This window comes from Chelonia mydas, chromosome 1 (genome assembly GCF_015237465.2).
Source record: "Chelonia mydas isolate rCheMyd1 chromosome 1, rCheMyd1.pri.v2, whole genome shotgun sequence".
Lineage (NCBI taxonomy): Eukaryota > Metazoa > Chordata > Testudines > Cheloniidae > Chelonia > Chelonia mydas.
In genome coordinates, this window is record NC_057849.1 from 146229159 (window position 1) to 146247727 (window position 18569).

Consider the following 18569-nt stretch of genomic DNA (forward strand, 5'->3'; position numbering starts at 1 on the left):
AATGTAAGTTTACAAACAGTTAAAACTAAACTATGAAGTAATATTCACCATTTAAAATAATTTCTGATTAGAGATACATTCATCAGCATAGTTGGAACTGGATGCCTCATCACACCACCCAAAGTTCATTTAATTTGCTATAAAACAAGCTGAGGCAACAAATCAAAGTGCTAAGCATCCATCCTCTAAAAAATCAGGCCACTTAGCAGTGTCTCAAGTCGAGCACCAAAAAGAGAAAGCATCCGAAATTTCAAGTCACTTGAATACAGTGGCCACGATGTCTATTGATATTCTAAAATACTCTATCAAAACATACATGTAAGAATATGTAATAAGGCCATCACAGTGTCACAATGTTCTGTAGAATTATTTTTTCCTGTGTTCTATAAGATCTTCATTTCCTAAAGAAGAATATAACGGGTATATTCTGTATTTTTTTGGGGTAATTTCCCAATTTTCATTGCACTTGCATTATTTTTCAGGTATAATTTCAGGAAAATCTCGCTTGATCCTTCTGATTGCCTCACTTAGCCACTCCCTACATTCCATACATTTTAAAGGCCCTCTTTTGAAGCAAGTCATGGTTGCCCAAACTTTGGAGTGGAGAGGAGTCACTTGCGCATGACACAAAGTATTTCCCTCCATACTGCTGGCCTGAAAATGTGAGACCCAGACTCTGATCTCCTACATGATCTCCAGCATGTGCATCCTTCTGCTTGACCATCAGGCAAACCCATTTCATTTTACATTTTAAGAAATTATTTTATGAAGAAAATAAATTTTATAGATTTTCCTGAGACATTTAGGCTGATTCCTAGCAAACAAGCACTTACTATACTAACAATGTGATCATTAACAAACGCCACAGAGTTTTGTACATTTTATTATATTATCCTTTGTACAAAAGTGTACACGTATACATACTTTCACAAACTTACCTGAAGTTCTTGATTAGGGATCATGTAATAAGGCGCTGCCTTAGCTACCTGGTGTGCCATGTTGCCTGGACCATTTGGATGGTCTCTTACTCACAATATACACACAGGCCATTTCTTTTCTGAATGTGGATTTTTAATCTTTAGATTCCCAGCATCACAGAACATAGTGCAGGCATGTGTCAGAATGAACTTTTCACCCAACTTTCTCTACAACATCCAGCTCTTTCTCTACAACACCCAGCTCAGTCTCTGAGCTATCCCCTCACTTCCTATTCCTGCCAATTACATATTTTCCCTTATTAAGTTAATTATCTCATAGCCTCGTCAGCACTCTCACCTTAACAGGTTAATTATCTCCAATAAAGCCTGTAATCTTCTCTGCTATGCAATTAGCCAAGTGACTGGGGTGCTACAGCTAGCACTCTGTCACAGATGGTCAAACTGGTTGGAAAAAAGAGCCATCCAGAGGCTTTACACATAATTCAAACTCAACCCAAATCTTGTTTTAGCTTCAAATAAGTCTGATTAACTTTCTTCCCACTCACACCGACATACTTTTACAGCCCTGGGTATTTCCAGAACAAGAAGAGAAAAGAATGTTCTCATGGTCTTTCCAGCATAGCTGAAAACCTGAACTACTTCATATCTCACCTGCTTTTGTGACATTTCAAGCCAAGAGGTTCAGATGGGTTTTTGATATGTCCATTTTGATATATGATATTGCATCTAACTCAGATAAGATCTTAACATGATTGAGAGTAAAGTATAATTTCTCAATACAGTTACACCCACACACAATTCCATACCTCAGATTCAAATGCCTCCAAAGTTTGGATTGAGGGAGTATTCGATATTCACCACCAGATGTGAATTTTGCAGTTCAGATTCATCTCTAGTCAAGATGTATTCACTGATAACAAGGATACCGTGAAAAAATATCCCAAAACGTCTGCTGAATGAGAGACAGTACAGTATATGGTCTGCATTTTATCAAATCCATTGACAAAACCCTGGCACTTTGACAATCAGTACAGTTAAGCAGTCTGACCTTTCAAAGGTCAGTACTGTCAGTAAATATCCAGAGCTGACTGACTGTCACAAACCCTAATTACTTACTGAGTGAGCAGATACCCCAGGACTCTCTCACATTTCTTATAAACCACAGTCAGATATAACTCAGTGGACTCTGATTCAGCTGTTTTACAAGTTTAAACAGAGAAGAAAACCTGGTAGCTTCCTTTCACACTATAATGATTTATGCTGAGATTTTCAAAGCGGCCCATTGTAGTTCGGCACCCAACACTTACTGACATTCAATGAAAGTTCAGCACCTACCTTTATGAGCCTCATTTGAGCATCCCAGCTTTACAACCCAACTTCAGATGCATTTGCATTGCACTTACAAGTAATTTTAAAATAGTTTAGATTTACGTATAAAAAGTGATGAAGGAATTGTACAGCTGCTGGTCTGAAAGGCATAGCATGGCATTCTCACAATTCTCACAAAATTCTCACTAGTTCAGAACAAAAAAGTGAAATAGAGGGGTTCCTCTCAATTATGGCTATCCCTGTGGAGCGGGTGATTGAAACACTGCACAGTATGCACCAATTTTTCAGAGCCAACAACGAATAAAAAACCCAAACTACTTAAATTTTATGTAATTATAACACTATTGTATCTTAACTCTATCAGTGTCAGATATAAGGGCACAACATACACATGTTTGAAAAGTGAGAGAGGCATGTGACAGATATTGCAAGCACATGCAGTATCTTTGGGGACCTGTGAAAAAAACATTGGTGCTAACTGGCAAAGAGTTCTGCATTCTTTACAAGCAACTCCTGTCTCAGACCTGCCAAACTAACTCCACCTAGCACGCCACTTTGATGGTATTTATGTATGAAGGCTAGCAAGTTATTGGTCCTTGTGAGATGTGTATATGGGTAATATTTAAGGAATAATGTAACTATGCTGAAATGTATGCCCTTGGAGTGAAAGTGAATCACCAGGGAATAACATATCTCAGTGATGGCCCATTCAAATGGGAAGGAATTGTCCCCCGCCCTGGTTATGTAATGTTTTGCAGCACTGTCCCCCATTTGCACCAATCTGGGAAAGTCAATGGAAAACCAAAGACAATCTATATACATCATAAACAGCTGAAAGTGAAAAGTGAATGATAGGACAGCAAGGGGATCACCTGGCTGTGAATAAAGACAAAAGACTGATTCGGTATATTACAGGTTGGAGATCCATTTACTGAGGAGGTACCTTAATGAGAGTGGGTGCTTCATGAACACAGAATCTGGGACTTCAGTAGGTATCCACTGATCAGGGGCTGGACACCACAGCGGGGGCACATTGAAGAGACTGGGGGTGAGTGCCTCTATTGTCAACCTACAGGGCAAAGGCAGGGCTGGTATAGCCCAGACGGGTGCTTGAGTGGCTGAAAGGCTGGTGGTGGTGTTAGGGAGCTAACACCCAGCTGGCACAGGCAAGACTCCCTAGAGCTGCAGGCAGGTGGCAACAAGGTGGCAACTCAGCCCTGGGTTTCCCAAGAAGCATCACAGGACCATGTTCTATTAAGTTTGTGTGAGGCTGTGGGACAGCAATTGTATGCAGCTTCAGGGGAGAGCATTATCATAGCTCCCCCAGGAATCAAGAAGAGTGGGTGGTGATAAAGGTCAATCACTTAGGTTGTAAACAGACTCCAGAGAAGTACCACTCCCTAGGGTGGTTTGCATGTATTGGTTACATCTGGGTTTTCCAGAGACCAATAGACAAAAAAAAAAAAAAAAGGGAGGGAGGAAGGGGGATCTAGCAAATGGACAGCGCCTCAACCTTGCAGAAGGTTTGAAAAGACTTTGGCCTACCAGGGCCCCATAAGACTAATGGTGACCTCTGGTAAGCTTTTAGCATGTGCATGGGCATGTTTATTATTTTAACAGGTTTTTGCTATAACACTTATAAGAATAAATGTTCTTGCTTAGAAGGAGCTGTGTGGTATCTTGTAACTGCTGGCACTACACTGTTCATAGCCCTCGGAGAGAAAGCAAAGCGCAGGTGCTGGCCTTTAGGCAGACAGCCTGCTGGGAATATCACAGAGTAAGGCAGGGGGCTGTGTAACCTTAAAACCGGCCACTCTGAAACGAATGTGATGACTGGAGACCAAAGATGTTACTGGACACTCCTGGAGTGACCGCAAGATGGTGGGGGAGAAGAGATACAGACGCAGTTACCCCGAAACTGTGACAAGGAGTAGAATCCAGGTCTCCTGACTCCCAATCCAGTACTCTATCCACCAGGCAACTATGCTGCCCCACATAGGATGCTTTCTCCCTAGGATACAGAGATTTGAATTATGAAGAGGAACAGAGAGGTAGACTTATGAACAGCAGCAAATGACTGCTCTCGTCACTGTATCCAACTCACAAACTGAAGATATGTAACATTGGTATTGCTCCCAGCACTCCATTTGCTTACACCTCATCTAAGTGAAAAGTGCAATTAATTCACTCAGCTACAAGTTGGCACTACACAGAATATAGTGCCAAGTTAAATTTACTTCACTGATCAAGATAATGCAATATAAAATCTTACAGCAAGTAATGTGTCCAATAAGCCAAATTCTTGTGTGTTTAGCAGCCAAATGGACCTTCTCAGCATTACTGTTTTTTGTTTTGTTTTTGTAGCTAAAGTCTGGATAAATTAATTGATAACATTGCAGATAAGGAAACTGCTTTTTCATCCTGCATTTGGGAATGAATAAATTAAATAAATAAATAAATAAATAAATAAAGAGAGCGGACAAGCGTTGAGGAAATTCGACATTTACTTCTACTAGCTCAGATAAATGTCCAGAGATGAGCCTAGTGTGCAAGAAATATTCAACTTTTAATAAAGATCTTTTTCCCCCAAAATCATGAAACAAAATGAGCACAAATCTACCATCATACAGTAAAATAGTTATGGAAGATATGAAGAACCTACATGACACACAGTGCGATTTCAAATTCTGTAATATTTAAATCACAGAAACCACTCAGACTAATTCATTAGTTCAACACGCCTCTTAGATGAAACCATTTGGGAAAATTCTAATGTTTTAATCTGTGGAAACATATGGGGAGAAAGTAGAGAAGAATATTATGTTACAAGCACCTTATTAGTGAAAAAATTCTGCTTTATTGTTAGTTTGTCTATTGGAGTAGGGGAGTCAACTGAAAACAACAGAAAAAAATATCAGGTGTTAGAAGTAGCTGAAAAGTTTACCACAAAGGGCTATGAGACAAAATAAATGATAACGACTATGCACAGGGTATTATCATCTGCAGATGACACCAAGGTGGGAGTGGCTGTAACCACTTTGGAGGACAGGATTAGAATTCAAGATGACCCTGACAAATTGAAATCAACAAGATGATATTCAATAAAGAGGAGGGCAAAGTACTATACTTACGCAGGAAAAAAATCAAATGCACAGCTACAAAATGGGGAATAACGGGTAAATGGTAGTACTGCTAAAAGGATCTAGGGATGATAGTGAACCACAAACTGAATGAGAGTCAACCATGTGATGTGCTTGCAAAAAAAGCTAATATTCTAGGGTGTATTAACAGGAGTGTCTTATGTAAGATGGGAGGTAGGTTGTCCTTCACTACTCAGCACTGGTGAGGCCTTAGTTGGACTATGGTGTCCAGTTTCAAGTATCATACTTTAAGAAAGATATGGAAAAAATTGGAGAGAGTCCAAAGGATAGCAACAAAACTGATAAAATGTTTAGAAAACCTGATCTATGAGGAAAAATTAAGAAAAGGTTAAAATAACTGGGTGTGTTTAGTCTTGAGAAGGGACAACTGAGTGGTTACCTAATAACAGCCTTTAAATATGTTAAGGGCCATTATAAAGAGGACAGTGAAATTGTTCTTCATGTCTACTGTAGGTAGGACACGAACTAATGTGCTTAAGTGTGCAGCAAGGGAGATTTAGATTAGATATTAGGAAAAATTTTCTAACCCGAAGGTAGTTAAACTCTGGAATAGGCTTCCAAGGGAGGTTATGGAATCCCCATCCATTGGAGGTTTTCAAGGACAGGTTAGGCAAATACCTGTCATGGATGGTCTAGGTTTACTTGGTTCTGTCTCTGCACAAGGGTCTGAACTAGATGACCTCTTGTGGTCCCTTGCAACCCTATATTTCTATGATTCTATCCATGCAGAAAGTCTAGATTTAGGTACTGTTTTGGGTCTCCTAGTTTATAAGGGATGGAGAAAAATATAAGATCTACTGCTCAAGTTGGGTTGAACATGAAATATCACGGCTGTTGGACCACTCTTGCATGTGAATTGCTTGCTTAAGTCCTGTTTTTGTTTTTACAGTTGCATAAAAGTGAAAAGGAGGGATACTTGATGGTAATGGATTCAAGCTAACCTTTAAGTCCCTTATGACATGTTCAGCGAAGGCAGATGTAGCAAAGGAGCACCCATCTTCATGTCAGGGAACATCATCATAAGGAAGAATAAAAGGCTCGACTCACTAGTATATTTTTGAATGAGCATTCTGTCTAGTAAAATTAATGCAACTCCCCCGCCCAACCCACATACTGCCATAAGCAATTTTTCTTTATAGTTTCAATTCTGAAGGTTTAAAAAAGGGGTCAAGTACTTAATTTGATTTATTTGACTGGACATTTTGAATACAGGAATAATCAAGTAATTCTGCTATTGTTGTTAGTCTGTAAAATTCTTACTTGTACAACATAATAAAGTGTGTATCTTCCTCATTTGTCAGCTTCTGGCGTACCACACCCATTTACAATAGGTCACCAAGCCTACCTTTGGGAGAGACATCTGTACATAAGTAGCTTTAATAGTGTATTTTATTTATTTATTTTTACTCTTATATGCATTTTTTTGCTGTTAATTTACATCTGGAATCTACAGTATTTCAAATCCATGAACAGTGAGATATAGGCTTGCAGTTCCCACTGTCAGTATAACACGAGAGAGAAAACAAACAGAAGCAAGAAATGTTTGAGGTATCAAAATTTTCTCTCTTCCTGGAACCTCTCTCATGTTTAGTGTTGAATATGTTTGCTCACACTCACCAGGGCTACACTTTAAAATGGGCCATTTTTACTCTCAGCAAAGGAAGAACTTGTGGCTCACCAATTACAGAATGTATTTTATTCATTTTTATTATTGTTTAACTATTAAATTATAGTTAATTTTGTTTATTTATTCTAAAATATATTTTAGAAGACTAAACTTAAAATCATCATATATACATACACTTCTCATGTTAATTAACTCTATGAGAAATCAAAGACAAAAATTGACTATTGATAGCATGTATGGGAAAAATATTTCATTGGTAGCAGGGGAAATGAACTACACATTTTTCCATCTCCAGGGTTCAAATAGATAAATGTTAAGACATCAAACAATATCAAGTTAAGAAAGTACAAATCATTTTATGATACAGCCAACCATCTGTTAGTATAATACTACGATAATTTCCTAATTAGATTATGGGTTGATGTATGATAGAAGAAAACAGAATATTTGATCCAGAGCCTTTCTACAATTTATGAATGATACGTATTATTCTCATTATGAACCAGTATAATAATTTGGTATGGTCCTTGACAAGAGCCATACCATGTTCCTCATTCCAGCATCATTTTTAACTAAGTCGTTTTTAACTAAGATTTGAAAATCTTCAGCTGTATTTTAAATAATAAATTATATGCAGACAACTGTAATATGATGCACCCGAGTACACTATAGCACTTTACCAGAATCTCAAGAAAAAACGTCAAAAATATTGCCAAAGACGTATAAGAAAGTTGAACAATGTCAGCAGGAATTTGATCCTCAGAACAGAACATCCAGAACCATGCCTCTGTTTTAAAGCTTTGCATTGCAACAGTGTTTGATAATTGCCTACAATTTGGCAAAACAAATCTAACAAAAAATAAATAGTATCTAGTTTCTTTCACACAAAAAATCATAGAAGCAGAACAAGGGGAAAATGTGAACAGCACTGTGACAAGGTATGACTTTTATATTTTTTTTTTAAATAATTGTATTTCTTATGGGAATGGACATTTCATTTGACACTAGGAGAAATACTGTCAAGCTTTAAATATCCCAGAGAACAACAACGAGGAGTCAAGTTAGTCTCTAAGGTCCCACAAGGACCCCTCATTGTTTTTGCTGATGCAGACTAACCCGGCTACCACTCTGAAACCTGTCTCAAAGAAGAACAGTTCAGCATGTGGACCATTTGCACTCAAGTGGGGTGTTTAAACATCACTTAGTCTCATCTGATTTATTTGATCCCTTGTTCTATGCAAAGTTGTTGTAGCCATGCAGGTCCCAAGATATTAGAAAGACAAGGTGGGGGAGGTCACATTTTTCACTGGACCAGTAAAACATATTACCTCACCCACCTTGTCTCTCTTATTTGATCCCTGGCAGTTAGGCTTTATGCCTTATCTTGACAGTTGCGGATTTCCTCCTGGTGATGGACAAAGATAAGTTGTCCATTATCATTCATTTAGAATGGTCAAGCAGACATTTAGAGGGTTTGTTGATCCCATTGTGGATCCGACAGAGTGGCTGAGTTAATGCTGAGTGACTGTATTTGAGTTCGGTGAATAATGGATTTTTTAGTTTGCTGGCAATTCTATACAAAAACTTAGAGGAGATAAAGAGGAAGGACGCAGTAAGGAACCCTGAGAGATAGAAATTAGAGGAGAAATTGAGGAGTGCAATGTGAAGGGTTGTAAGGGGAAAGGGGAGGGGAAGCCTTTGAAATGACACAAAGCTTTACAGATTTAGGCCCCAGTCCCAGAAAGGAAACCTCATTGATGTTAAATGCCCATCCATGAAGATCCATTTGTAAGATCAAGGCCTTTACTGTGTATTCCTTGGCTGTATTTCATTTCTATATTTTTACATACTGGATGTTCTGGTAGTCTGGATATGGTTAAATTGAAAAAAGCCACAACTGTATCTCAGAATTCAGTAAGATCAAGTGCAAAGCTGTATGAGGTTAGTGTATGGAATTAAACTCCTGCATCCAGGAATGGTACTAAAGTTCATTGGAAATGCCTTAGTCACTAAAACACACATACATACCTGAAGAGAAAGCTAAACTACATTGTTTTGTTTAATCCAATTTCTTGTAAAATCCCAAAGATTCTGGTCCATTACAGCTTGTTTTAAGGAATCTCTCTACTTTTCCTGCATAGCTAAGCTTTTGGCTATCAATAACTAAACACTCTAGTTAGCTTTTTGCTATGCAGTTTTCCATATAAGTCACTTTTATTTCATGGTTCGTCTATTGTATGATTGGCCTTGGAAATATTATAAAAAAATAATGTTATAATTCTAGTTCTGATTGCCTTACTGTAATTTAAGAGGGCATCTCTGAGGGATACATTGCCACAGAATAAACAGAAGGGTATTTGGATCACAGCCTCAAAGCAAGGAGAACTCTTCTTTAAATTCACTGAAAAGCCAGTGAGTTTGCACTACTGCTCGGTACCCTGGTGTCTCTTGTGTATGTGAGTGCTAAAGGGGCATGGAGTGGAGGTCTGTGAGAAGCAATCTCTGGCAAGTAAGATCAAATAAATTTGGTGGCAGAGGGTAAAGTACTGTGGAAATTCCTGCTACGACAAGATTCCAAAACACTAGAGGTCTTCTAGCCATCATTCTCTTAATAATAATGTGTCTTAGCTAAGTAAATTCAGTTTAAGTATTATAAATCTTGAATAACATTCAAAATGAAGTTTTGCTTTCTGAGCTAGTTATTGTACTTACTACCTGCTAGGAAAAGTCCAATACTGTATACAAGAAAATTCACATCAGTGGGAGCACAAAGAACTTGAGAAGAAATATTTTATCTCATTTGTAAAATAGCACTAATGACCTGAAGGTCAGAAATTTCCTGACAGTTAATGAATGGTGAGGTTGAAGGCCTGATGTAAAGCTACAGTTCTCAATTCCCCTTGCAAGTCATCAAATACCAGGAAATGCCCTTCTCATTGGCTATTATTGTTTAATTATACAGCTCCAATTATTTTAATTCAAACCTACTGAAAATATTTTGTTTCAGAAAGACCAAGCGTCAATGTTTCCCCGAGACAAAAGTTTTTACAGAGTTTCTGGTTCATAGAAAATTTTAAAATTTTCTATGAACCAGAAATTCAAAAGTTTTGGCAGATCTATTTTCAAATAAGACTGCCAAAGGCATATTTATATATACAAATACTAATCTAAAAACAAAATGTAGATGTTGAATATCCTATTTAAAGTTATGTTTGAAAATTTTGCTCCCACATCATCTTTTAATAAATACAAAGCCACGTTTTTTTTTTCCTAAATGAAGCTTTTCCAAATAAAAATGATTGCCCCTTATGAAGGATCTTCTGAGTTTTAAAAATTGAAATCTCTCTACAATGCAGTAGGGACAATATCTTTAGGCCCTACAGGTTTACATAGGATGTTTTTGGCAAAATTAAGCCAGTATTATTCTGAATCAGGTAGAAATTAAAGTTATGCCGGTGTACAAAATTAGAATTGGTCTGAGAACAAGTATGCTTGGAAAAAAATGAAGGGGAAGTTATATGATAGAAAATGCTCCTTGTTCAGATATTCAAGGAGCTAAAGTGATTCACCAAGAAGGCAGACTTTGAAAGGGATTAAACAAAGAAACTTGAGAGGGAATCAAAAAGTATCTTTGACAAAGCTCTGAGAACTAGGTTGAAGGTCCCTTTTTTCTAAGGGAAACCACATAGACAGGTTCACTAATGAGACTGCCTTCGGGGAACAGAAAATGTGCAACTGCAGAGCCAGGCAGGTGAGCAGTCTGTACTGTCTGAGAGGTAACAGAGATGTAAAATTTGCACATATAAATAATTTGCACTTAGTCCTTTCTTAATCCTGCTATAAGGAATTCAACGATAAAGGATTTGGAAGCGGATAGTGAATTTATACCCTGAGATTTGCAGCAGTTTATAAAAGCTCTCCATATTCATTGGTAGGTAAGGGAAAGAGACTTTTTTTCCCCTAGGTTTCAACAGAACGTCCACCATTTATGTGAGTAACAACATTTTAAGAGGCCTGAATTTTCTAATGCAGTTCAGCCCAGACTAAAGAATAGATATAAAAGAGGGTTCTGCTTAAATAGGGTGAGGAAAATTATGATTGTGTGTGTGTCTGACAGATGCATTATAATCAGGACAAATACGATTGACTGGCCAAGCCATTGTGCATCTTCTTGACATCTCAAGCAAGAAGTCAGAAAGGAATGAAGACATTAAAGAGGATGGGGGGGGGGGGGCTAACAGGGGAAGTACTGTGGAGGATAAATGGTCAGAGGACCAAGCCAGTTGGGTGGAAAGGACTGGTAAAAATGAACAGAGGTTGGAAAGTGCCAAAAGGGAAGACACAAAGAGAAGAGTTGTGATAGATGATGGGAGGGGAGGGGAGGTAAGGTATCTAGAGACAGTGCCATAGTGACAGAAGTGGGCACGACTCCAAAAAGCAGGAAGTCCAGTATTGCTGTCTGTGGCCAATATGAGAAGGCTGGTTGCTGCTGTGGTAGGGGCCACTCAAGTCTAGGGGCTTCCAAAGACCAATGGTCACAGAAACTTCTTGGCTATTCCTGGAACACATGGTTGGAGGAGAGGAAGGTGGGAAAACCACTGAGGCTGGGTGCCATAGAATGACTGTTGTCCAGTCTGTTGGGGCTGAAGGGAAAGACAGATAGACTCTGCACTCACTAGTGTTTGTTGCCAGTGATTGACTTCTGTGACGGTAGCTTGTGCAGTGGAGGGGCTTCTGAGGAAGGTAATTGATAATGGGAATGGGGTGCAGGTCTTGCATAGTCTGCTCATCAAGCAGGAGAGTGACATACCATATTGTGAGGTAAAGTGCTTTGGGTGCAAACATTCTTTTTTCTGGCCAATACAGGAGTTTATTATTTCTGATTATATTTTTCCCCCCTTTGACAGCTGACATAAGCAACAGTCATCCTGTAGCGGCTTTACAACAGAATTAGAGAAAGATGTTTCAAAATATTTGGGGAAAAAAAGTCTTCATATTGCATTTGCAGCTGTTTTGAGTTCCAAGTAGTTCACATTCATACTTAGACTAGATATCTTACTGGACCTTATTTCCCTTAAATGAGAACTCCACCAAACACCACAAATGAAGACACTAGCACCTGAGGTAATTTAGATCACATGCAGTTTCAGCAGAGTGCTGTGGAAGATTCTTCTTGGATAGTCATTACCTTAATGAAAGATATTTCTTCTTTGAGTCTCTTAGTGAAAAACAGACCCAAGAGCTTGTAATTATAGTTCTACAAAGATGAAAGACTGCAGAAGTCTGAGAGGAATGATTGCCTACGTATCTGCACAGAAAACCATCATCTCTAGGAGATGAAGACCTTGTCAGCCAGTCACCTGGGAAGGTCTTTGAAATTGCTAGATCAAGCAAAAGAGACTGGAGTTTTCCTTGGGGTAAACTACAAAGTGAGAGATCTTATTCTGAAATTAACCAGATGGGAATTTAAGAAAGTAGTATGGAAAAAGAGAAGTTGGATTAGCATTGATGTGTCTACCACAGACTTTTCAACAGAACTGGCTTTGATCAGAAGCTCATCATGGAAGCAATAAATCTAGAGACTTTATCTTCTTCATTCTGAAAATCATGATCACAATCAGTTTGGAAAAGACTTGGAGAGCCAGTGAGAGTCCAGAAGTAACCTTTATTGCTTACAAGAAAGAAAAAAATTGAACTGGCTTAGACAGGTGGCATTATGAAAGTATCTCACCGTTATACATATATAGCATCAATTATCACTGTGGGCTGTTTCCTGAATTAGGAAAGTAAAGTTCTTCATCTTAAACTTTGACATGTTGATTCAAAGATGAGAGGTTAACAGCTAACTGCAAACTTGGTTGTTTTCTTTATCACTAATAGTACCTGCCAAAGGAGTGTTGTTCTCTAATAATAAACAGGTGGCAAGTTGTAATCATTACTACTGACTGGCTAAGAATTGTACCGATCAGCCTGGTGGGTGCATCTTGTTTGTCTCATCCGTCTGTTATGTCTTAACTATTAGACTGTAAGCTCTTTGGCAGAGGGACAATCAATTAGACATGTCTGTACAGTCACTATCACAATAGGATCGAAATAAAGTAATTATCATCATGCTCAACACACAGAAGACATAAATCCCAGATTTACATCTTTTGGTCTTTTCTGAGCACTGGAACATAGGAACAAGGATTGAATGATGCAAAATAGGTTCTTCTGTTACTCTGTGAGATATCTTTTTTGAATTACTTTGTGTACATTAGACTTCCATTGTATTGTTCTAAAAGTTAACAAATATCTCATGGTGGCTATCATTATGAAAAGTCAAGCTAAATCATCAGTTTCTATCCTACTATTGTATTAGTTTAATATTGCAGTAGAAGAAATTAACTGTGTCAATATTAAACACTAACTGTTGCACTAATCATTACAGTAGCATGATTGATGTTACGTCTTCAGCAAAGGTGTGTGGAAATTTGTAAAGGATTTTCTTCATGGGCTCCATAAATGACATCATAGTTCAGCAAATTATCTGACACCATAACAGAAGACTCAAATGGAGTTGAATAAAAAAAATGTTATTTTCAAATATATTTTTACAATTTAGACAGAAGAAATGGCTCCCCGACTACAGAACTCAAATTGCTATGCTGCGCCAAATAGATGCAGTTTTCTGTTCCAAAAGAAATTAAAGGCAATCATACCACATTATACAATTTATTACAACCTACATGACACTACAGTTCTTACACTTTCTGAACTATGTAATAATGAGAATTCGGAAAATACCTAGTAAGAGGATTCCTAACCTCTTTTTCTCACTGCACTCAGTTGCACTGAATGCATCCGATGAGGTGCATAGACTCTGATCTTGACTTTGGAGGGAATCTGTTTGTGGGATATTTAAGACTATGGTATATCTATAGTATTTTATTATCAAAGTTAAATTAGGTCATATAAAGAACATTCACAGTGAATATTTTCCCTGCCCTCTCCCCGCAACTACCTGAGCTCATTGAAAATCATTATGCAACATTTTCTTTAATGAACACAGAAAAAAAATTGGTAATATCTGCTTTTCTATAAACAAACCACTTAAAAAACGTTGACTGTCAAGTGCGGCTATTACCTCTTACATTTAAATTGGAGTTGGCTTTTTAAATCAATTCTTTTTAACATTTCTAAAACCAAGTACAACAGAAAAAAAGAAGACAATTTCTAACAGCATGTCAGTATTTGAATGTTGCTTAACATTTAAAAAATAGCATGCCACATTTTTGCCAGCCAGCTTGAAGCGTTCAGCAAAAAGGCACCACTTGACAGACCCTACCAAAATTGAAAAAGGTAGATCACTGAGATAGGAAAAAGCAAAGTACACACACAATTTCACAGCAAGCACAGGCATATTAGAATAATTTTCAGAACAAACAGTAATGTTGACAGACCTGTGGAGGGAACTGCCTCCCTTTTTGGTCAGGGGACATGACATAAGCAGCTTGTGTGTACGCATAGCTTTTGAAGCGAGGTTTAGGTGGTGAAGGGGTGTGCACGTGACCCTGTGCTACACTGACTGTGATCTAAGAAGAAGAAATTAAGGGGGAAAAAGCAGACATACATTGATAAACATCTAGAGTACAGAAGTAAAATATTGTTTTCAAGAACAAAAGAAGGGAAACAAGAGAGAGGGCACCAGCAGTTGAATTTAATCTTAGAGATAGCTCTAGCATGCAGCAGTCAAAATTAGGCTGAAAGTAGGGAGGTGTTTTCATTTAGTCTGACATCCCATCACGAAAGGCAGAAAGACTCGTGCTTGAGCTGCCAGACTTAATGTCAGTACTAAGTGAAAGATAATCCAGCTAAAGCTGAAAACAAGTAACCTGGTAGTAAGTCTTGAATAAATGAAGCCAGCATCCATCAGGTCAACTACCATGAACGGGACTGAGTCTCCCATGAGCAAGACACAGAATTAACTCAATAGAGTGAGTAAATTAGGTCTAAGATTCTCCAACCACTTCAGCAGAGATTGGCTGAAGGCAGACTCAGAAGCATAACTGAGGTAGCAAGCACAAGAGAAAGTGCCTGTGTGACTTTTGTGATCTAAAATGGCAAACTGTAGATGAGCACAGATGAGCTCAAATACTAGTGAGTTTAAATTAAACATCAACCAATAAAAACACATTTAATAAACAGAATAGACAACAGTTATTCCATGTCTTATGTCTATGTTACTTCATATAAACAGCATTTTTATTTCAACGGACCATTGTCTAGATTATTGATGTGTTAGAATGGCACAGCACTTTTTTAAAAAAAGAGAAGCAACCATACTTGTTATTTAATAACATTTGCAACACCCTTACCTTTTATTCTGTTCCTTCTCAAAAACCAAAATATTTATGGAAGGGCTAGGCAACCTTTGGCACGCGGCCCATCAGGGCAAGCCACTGGCAGGCCAGGATGGTTTGTTTACCTGCAGCATCCGCAGATTCGGCTGATCGCAGCTGCCACTGGCTGCAATTCACCATTCTAGGCCAATGGGGGCTGCAGGAAGTGGCAGCCAGCACATGCCTCAGCCCGCGCTGCTTCCCGCAGCCCCCATTGGCCTGGAATGGTGAACCGCAGCCAGTGGGAGCTGCAATTGGCCAAACCTGCGGACGCTGCAGTAAACAAGCCGTCCCGGCCTGCCAGCAGATTTCCCTAACAGGCTGCGTGCCAAAGGTTGCCGATCCCCGATTAATGACATGCTTTTGAAGAGAATATATCTGATGTTATAAAGTAGAAATACAAAGCAAAAATCCACTGAATTTTTACTTTAAAACAGCCCAATACTGCATGCAAAGCAATACAAAATAAAGTCTATGCAGACATTTATATTTGATAAATTTGTTCACTGTAGTTACAGATATGCCTGCAGATTTTTTTCCTTTCTCTCTTTGGCCCTCTTGAAAGCGTCAGGTTTCTTAAAACTGTCATGTTGTGAGCAGAAACGTGAAAGAACTCACTGTGACAGACAATATCCTATAAGATCCTGGACAAACCTTACTGAATTAAGGGTAGCATTTTTGCAGTTCTGGTATCACAAACTGAAATGTGTGTGCACTATCGTGAGATTGTATGGAACTTCTTTAGCAGGAAGACAAGATAAATGCAATCTCTAGAAGATACAAGGAAATACAAAGACCTTTTTGGAACAATGTGAGTCAAATGTATTTCCTCAGGAAATACTTTGAGGTGAAGGGAATTCGAATTCAAATTCTTCCCCTCCAAACTCAGCCTTTTGAAAATACATCCTGGAGAGAGAGACTGTTTGGACATTAACAAATTGCTTCTGGAAGCTCCAGATGAAAGGGTAGACTAAACTTGTCATGGGGGTGCTTGTTCTGAGCTAAAGCTGTGATGAACTTCTAAGTTCACAAGAACTCTCCTGTGGTGAGGAGTTGAAGGACTTATACTGCCAGATCTCATGTTAGAGTTGGGGTGATCTCTGGTAAGCTTTATTAGCATGTATATAGGTTCTTTTACTGTTTTTAATATAATTTTCTCTGTAATGCTTTTTACCTTAAAAATAAAGAGGACTTGCTTAGAAAACTGTGTAGTAACTTATATCTGTAGCAATCATGCTGTTATCAGTCTCTGAATAGAAAGCAAGCAGGTGTGTTTAGTCAGACTGTCTTTGCTGGGAAACATACAGTGAAGGCACAAACAGTACAGCCTGGAAATACTGCGGTCAGAAGGGCGAGAAATGCAGGTCTTCACCTAAGAGAAGCAACAGCTGAGTGCCTGAGCATGGGTGCCTTGGTGGACCACCAACTGGAAAAACAAGTTCAGTTGCCCTGAAGTGTGACACTCACCTGTTCAGAGAAGCGTTGTTGATGACGTAATTGTAGGTGTTCTTCTCTAGTGACTTTTGATTGCCGTGGCAATGTTTCCACTTCCTGGATGGCTTCAATGGTGACTTGCTGGGGTAGAACTTGGAAAAGTGATGTCACATACATTAAGATTGACTTCTTATCTGGATAGGCAGTTGCAATATCTGGAAAATATATTAACATAGATAATTTCTGTTTCCATACTAGTTAGTTTGCAATTAAAAAAAAAACAATCAATTTCAAAGGAAGTTGACAGACTAATGAGCAGTCGATTGTTCATGTGAGTCCTCTAGAGACTAATTAGAGCATTATATTCAGCTCCAAACTTTTCTATCAAACTTGCATACCAATGAGAAAGAGACAAGGTTTCAAATGGTAATTGTTTTTTCATTCACACAAAATTCTCTTCGGTAATTCTTCTTCAGTGTAACTGCAAGTACTGTACAGTCTAACTGAGTGACCTTCATTAAGTAGGACAAGGAACAGAAAATCAAGTAAGCTACATTTTCTTTTGGAACATGTTAATGTTGCAGTGAACATGGGCAATCTTAGTAGTTTAATAGTTATAGAACATACAACATTTTAATGCTCTTTAGTTCTGTGGAAAAAAATCACAGGTTTTTCTGCTGATTAGGTAAATGCAAAAGGTGAATGCACAATGTCTGAATTCCCTGACTCCTCAGAAATACTGTTCTAGATAGCCCAAGCTTTTTGATGCCCAAGAAAGATATTTCATGAAAACAAAGTTTATGTATGTTAGATGTGATAGAATCATAGAATCATAGAATATCAGGGCTGGAAGGGACCTCAGGAGGTCATCTACTCCAACCCCCTGCTCAAAGCAGGACCGATCCCCAATTAAATCATCCCAGCCACGGCTTTGTTAAGCCTGACCTTAAAAACGTCTAAGGAAGGAGATTCCACCACCTCCCTAGGTAACGCATTCCAGTGTTTCACCACCCTCCTAGTGAAAAAGTTTTTCCTAATATCCAACCTAAATCTTCTCCACTGCAACCTGAGACCATTACTCCTTGTTCTGTCATCTGTTACCACTGAGAACAGTCTGGAGCCATCCTCTTTGGAACCCCCTTTCAGGTAGCTGAAAGCAGCTATCAAATCCCCCCTCATTCTTCTCTTCCGTAGACTAAACCTCCGCAGTTCCCTCAGCCTCTCCTCATAACTCATGTGCTCCAGTCCCCTAATCATTTTTGTTGCCCTCCGCTGTACTCCTTCCGATTTCTCCACATCCTTCTTGTAGTGTGGGGCCCAAAACTGGACACAGTACTCCAGATGAGGCCTCACCAATGTCGAATAGAGGGGAACGATCACGTCCCTCGATCTGCTGGCAATGCCCCTACGTATACATCCCAAAATGCCATTGGCCTTCTTGGCAACAAGGGCACACTGTTGACTCATATCCAGCTTCTCACCCACTGTAACCCCTAGGTTCTTTTCTGCAGAACTGGTGCCGAGCCATTCGGTCCATAGTCTGTAGCGGTGCATTGGATTCTTCCGTCCTAAGTGCAGGACTCTGCACTTGTCCTTGTTGAACCTCATCAGATTTCTTTTGGCCCAATCCTCCAATTTGTCTAGGTCCCTCTGTATCCTATCCCTACCCTCCAGCGTATCTACCTCTCCTCCCAGTTTA

The 18569-nt window shown here is 38.8% G+C and overlaps 1 protein-coding gene across 7 annotated transcripts in view; it reads right to left on the reverse strand.

Moving 5' to 3' along the window:
- Positions 1 to 18569, reverse strand: part of DMD (dystrophin) — a 1912888-nt gene that overhangs the window by 1342985 nt on the left and 551334 nt on the right. For 4 of the 7 annotated variants that reach the window (XM_043538015.1, XM_043538014.1, XM_043538013.1 and 1 more), the window contains exons 8-9: positions 16904 to 17085; positions 14498 to 14629 (exon numbers count right to left, since the gene is read on the reverse strand). In XM_043538015.1, the coding sequence (XP_043393950.1) occupies positions 14498 to 14629; positions 16904 to 17085 (314 nt within the window). The remainder of the gene's footprint in view (positions 1 to 14497; positions 14630 to 16903; positions 17086 to 18569) is intronic. The other 3 variants (XM_043538019.1, XM_043538017.1, XM_043538018.1) reach the window with 1 other exon arrangement.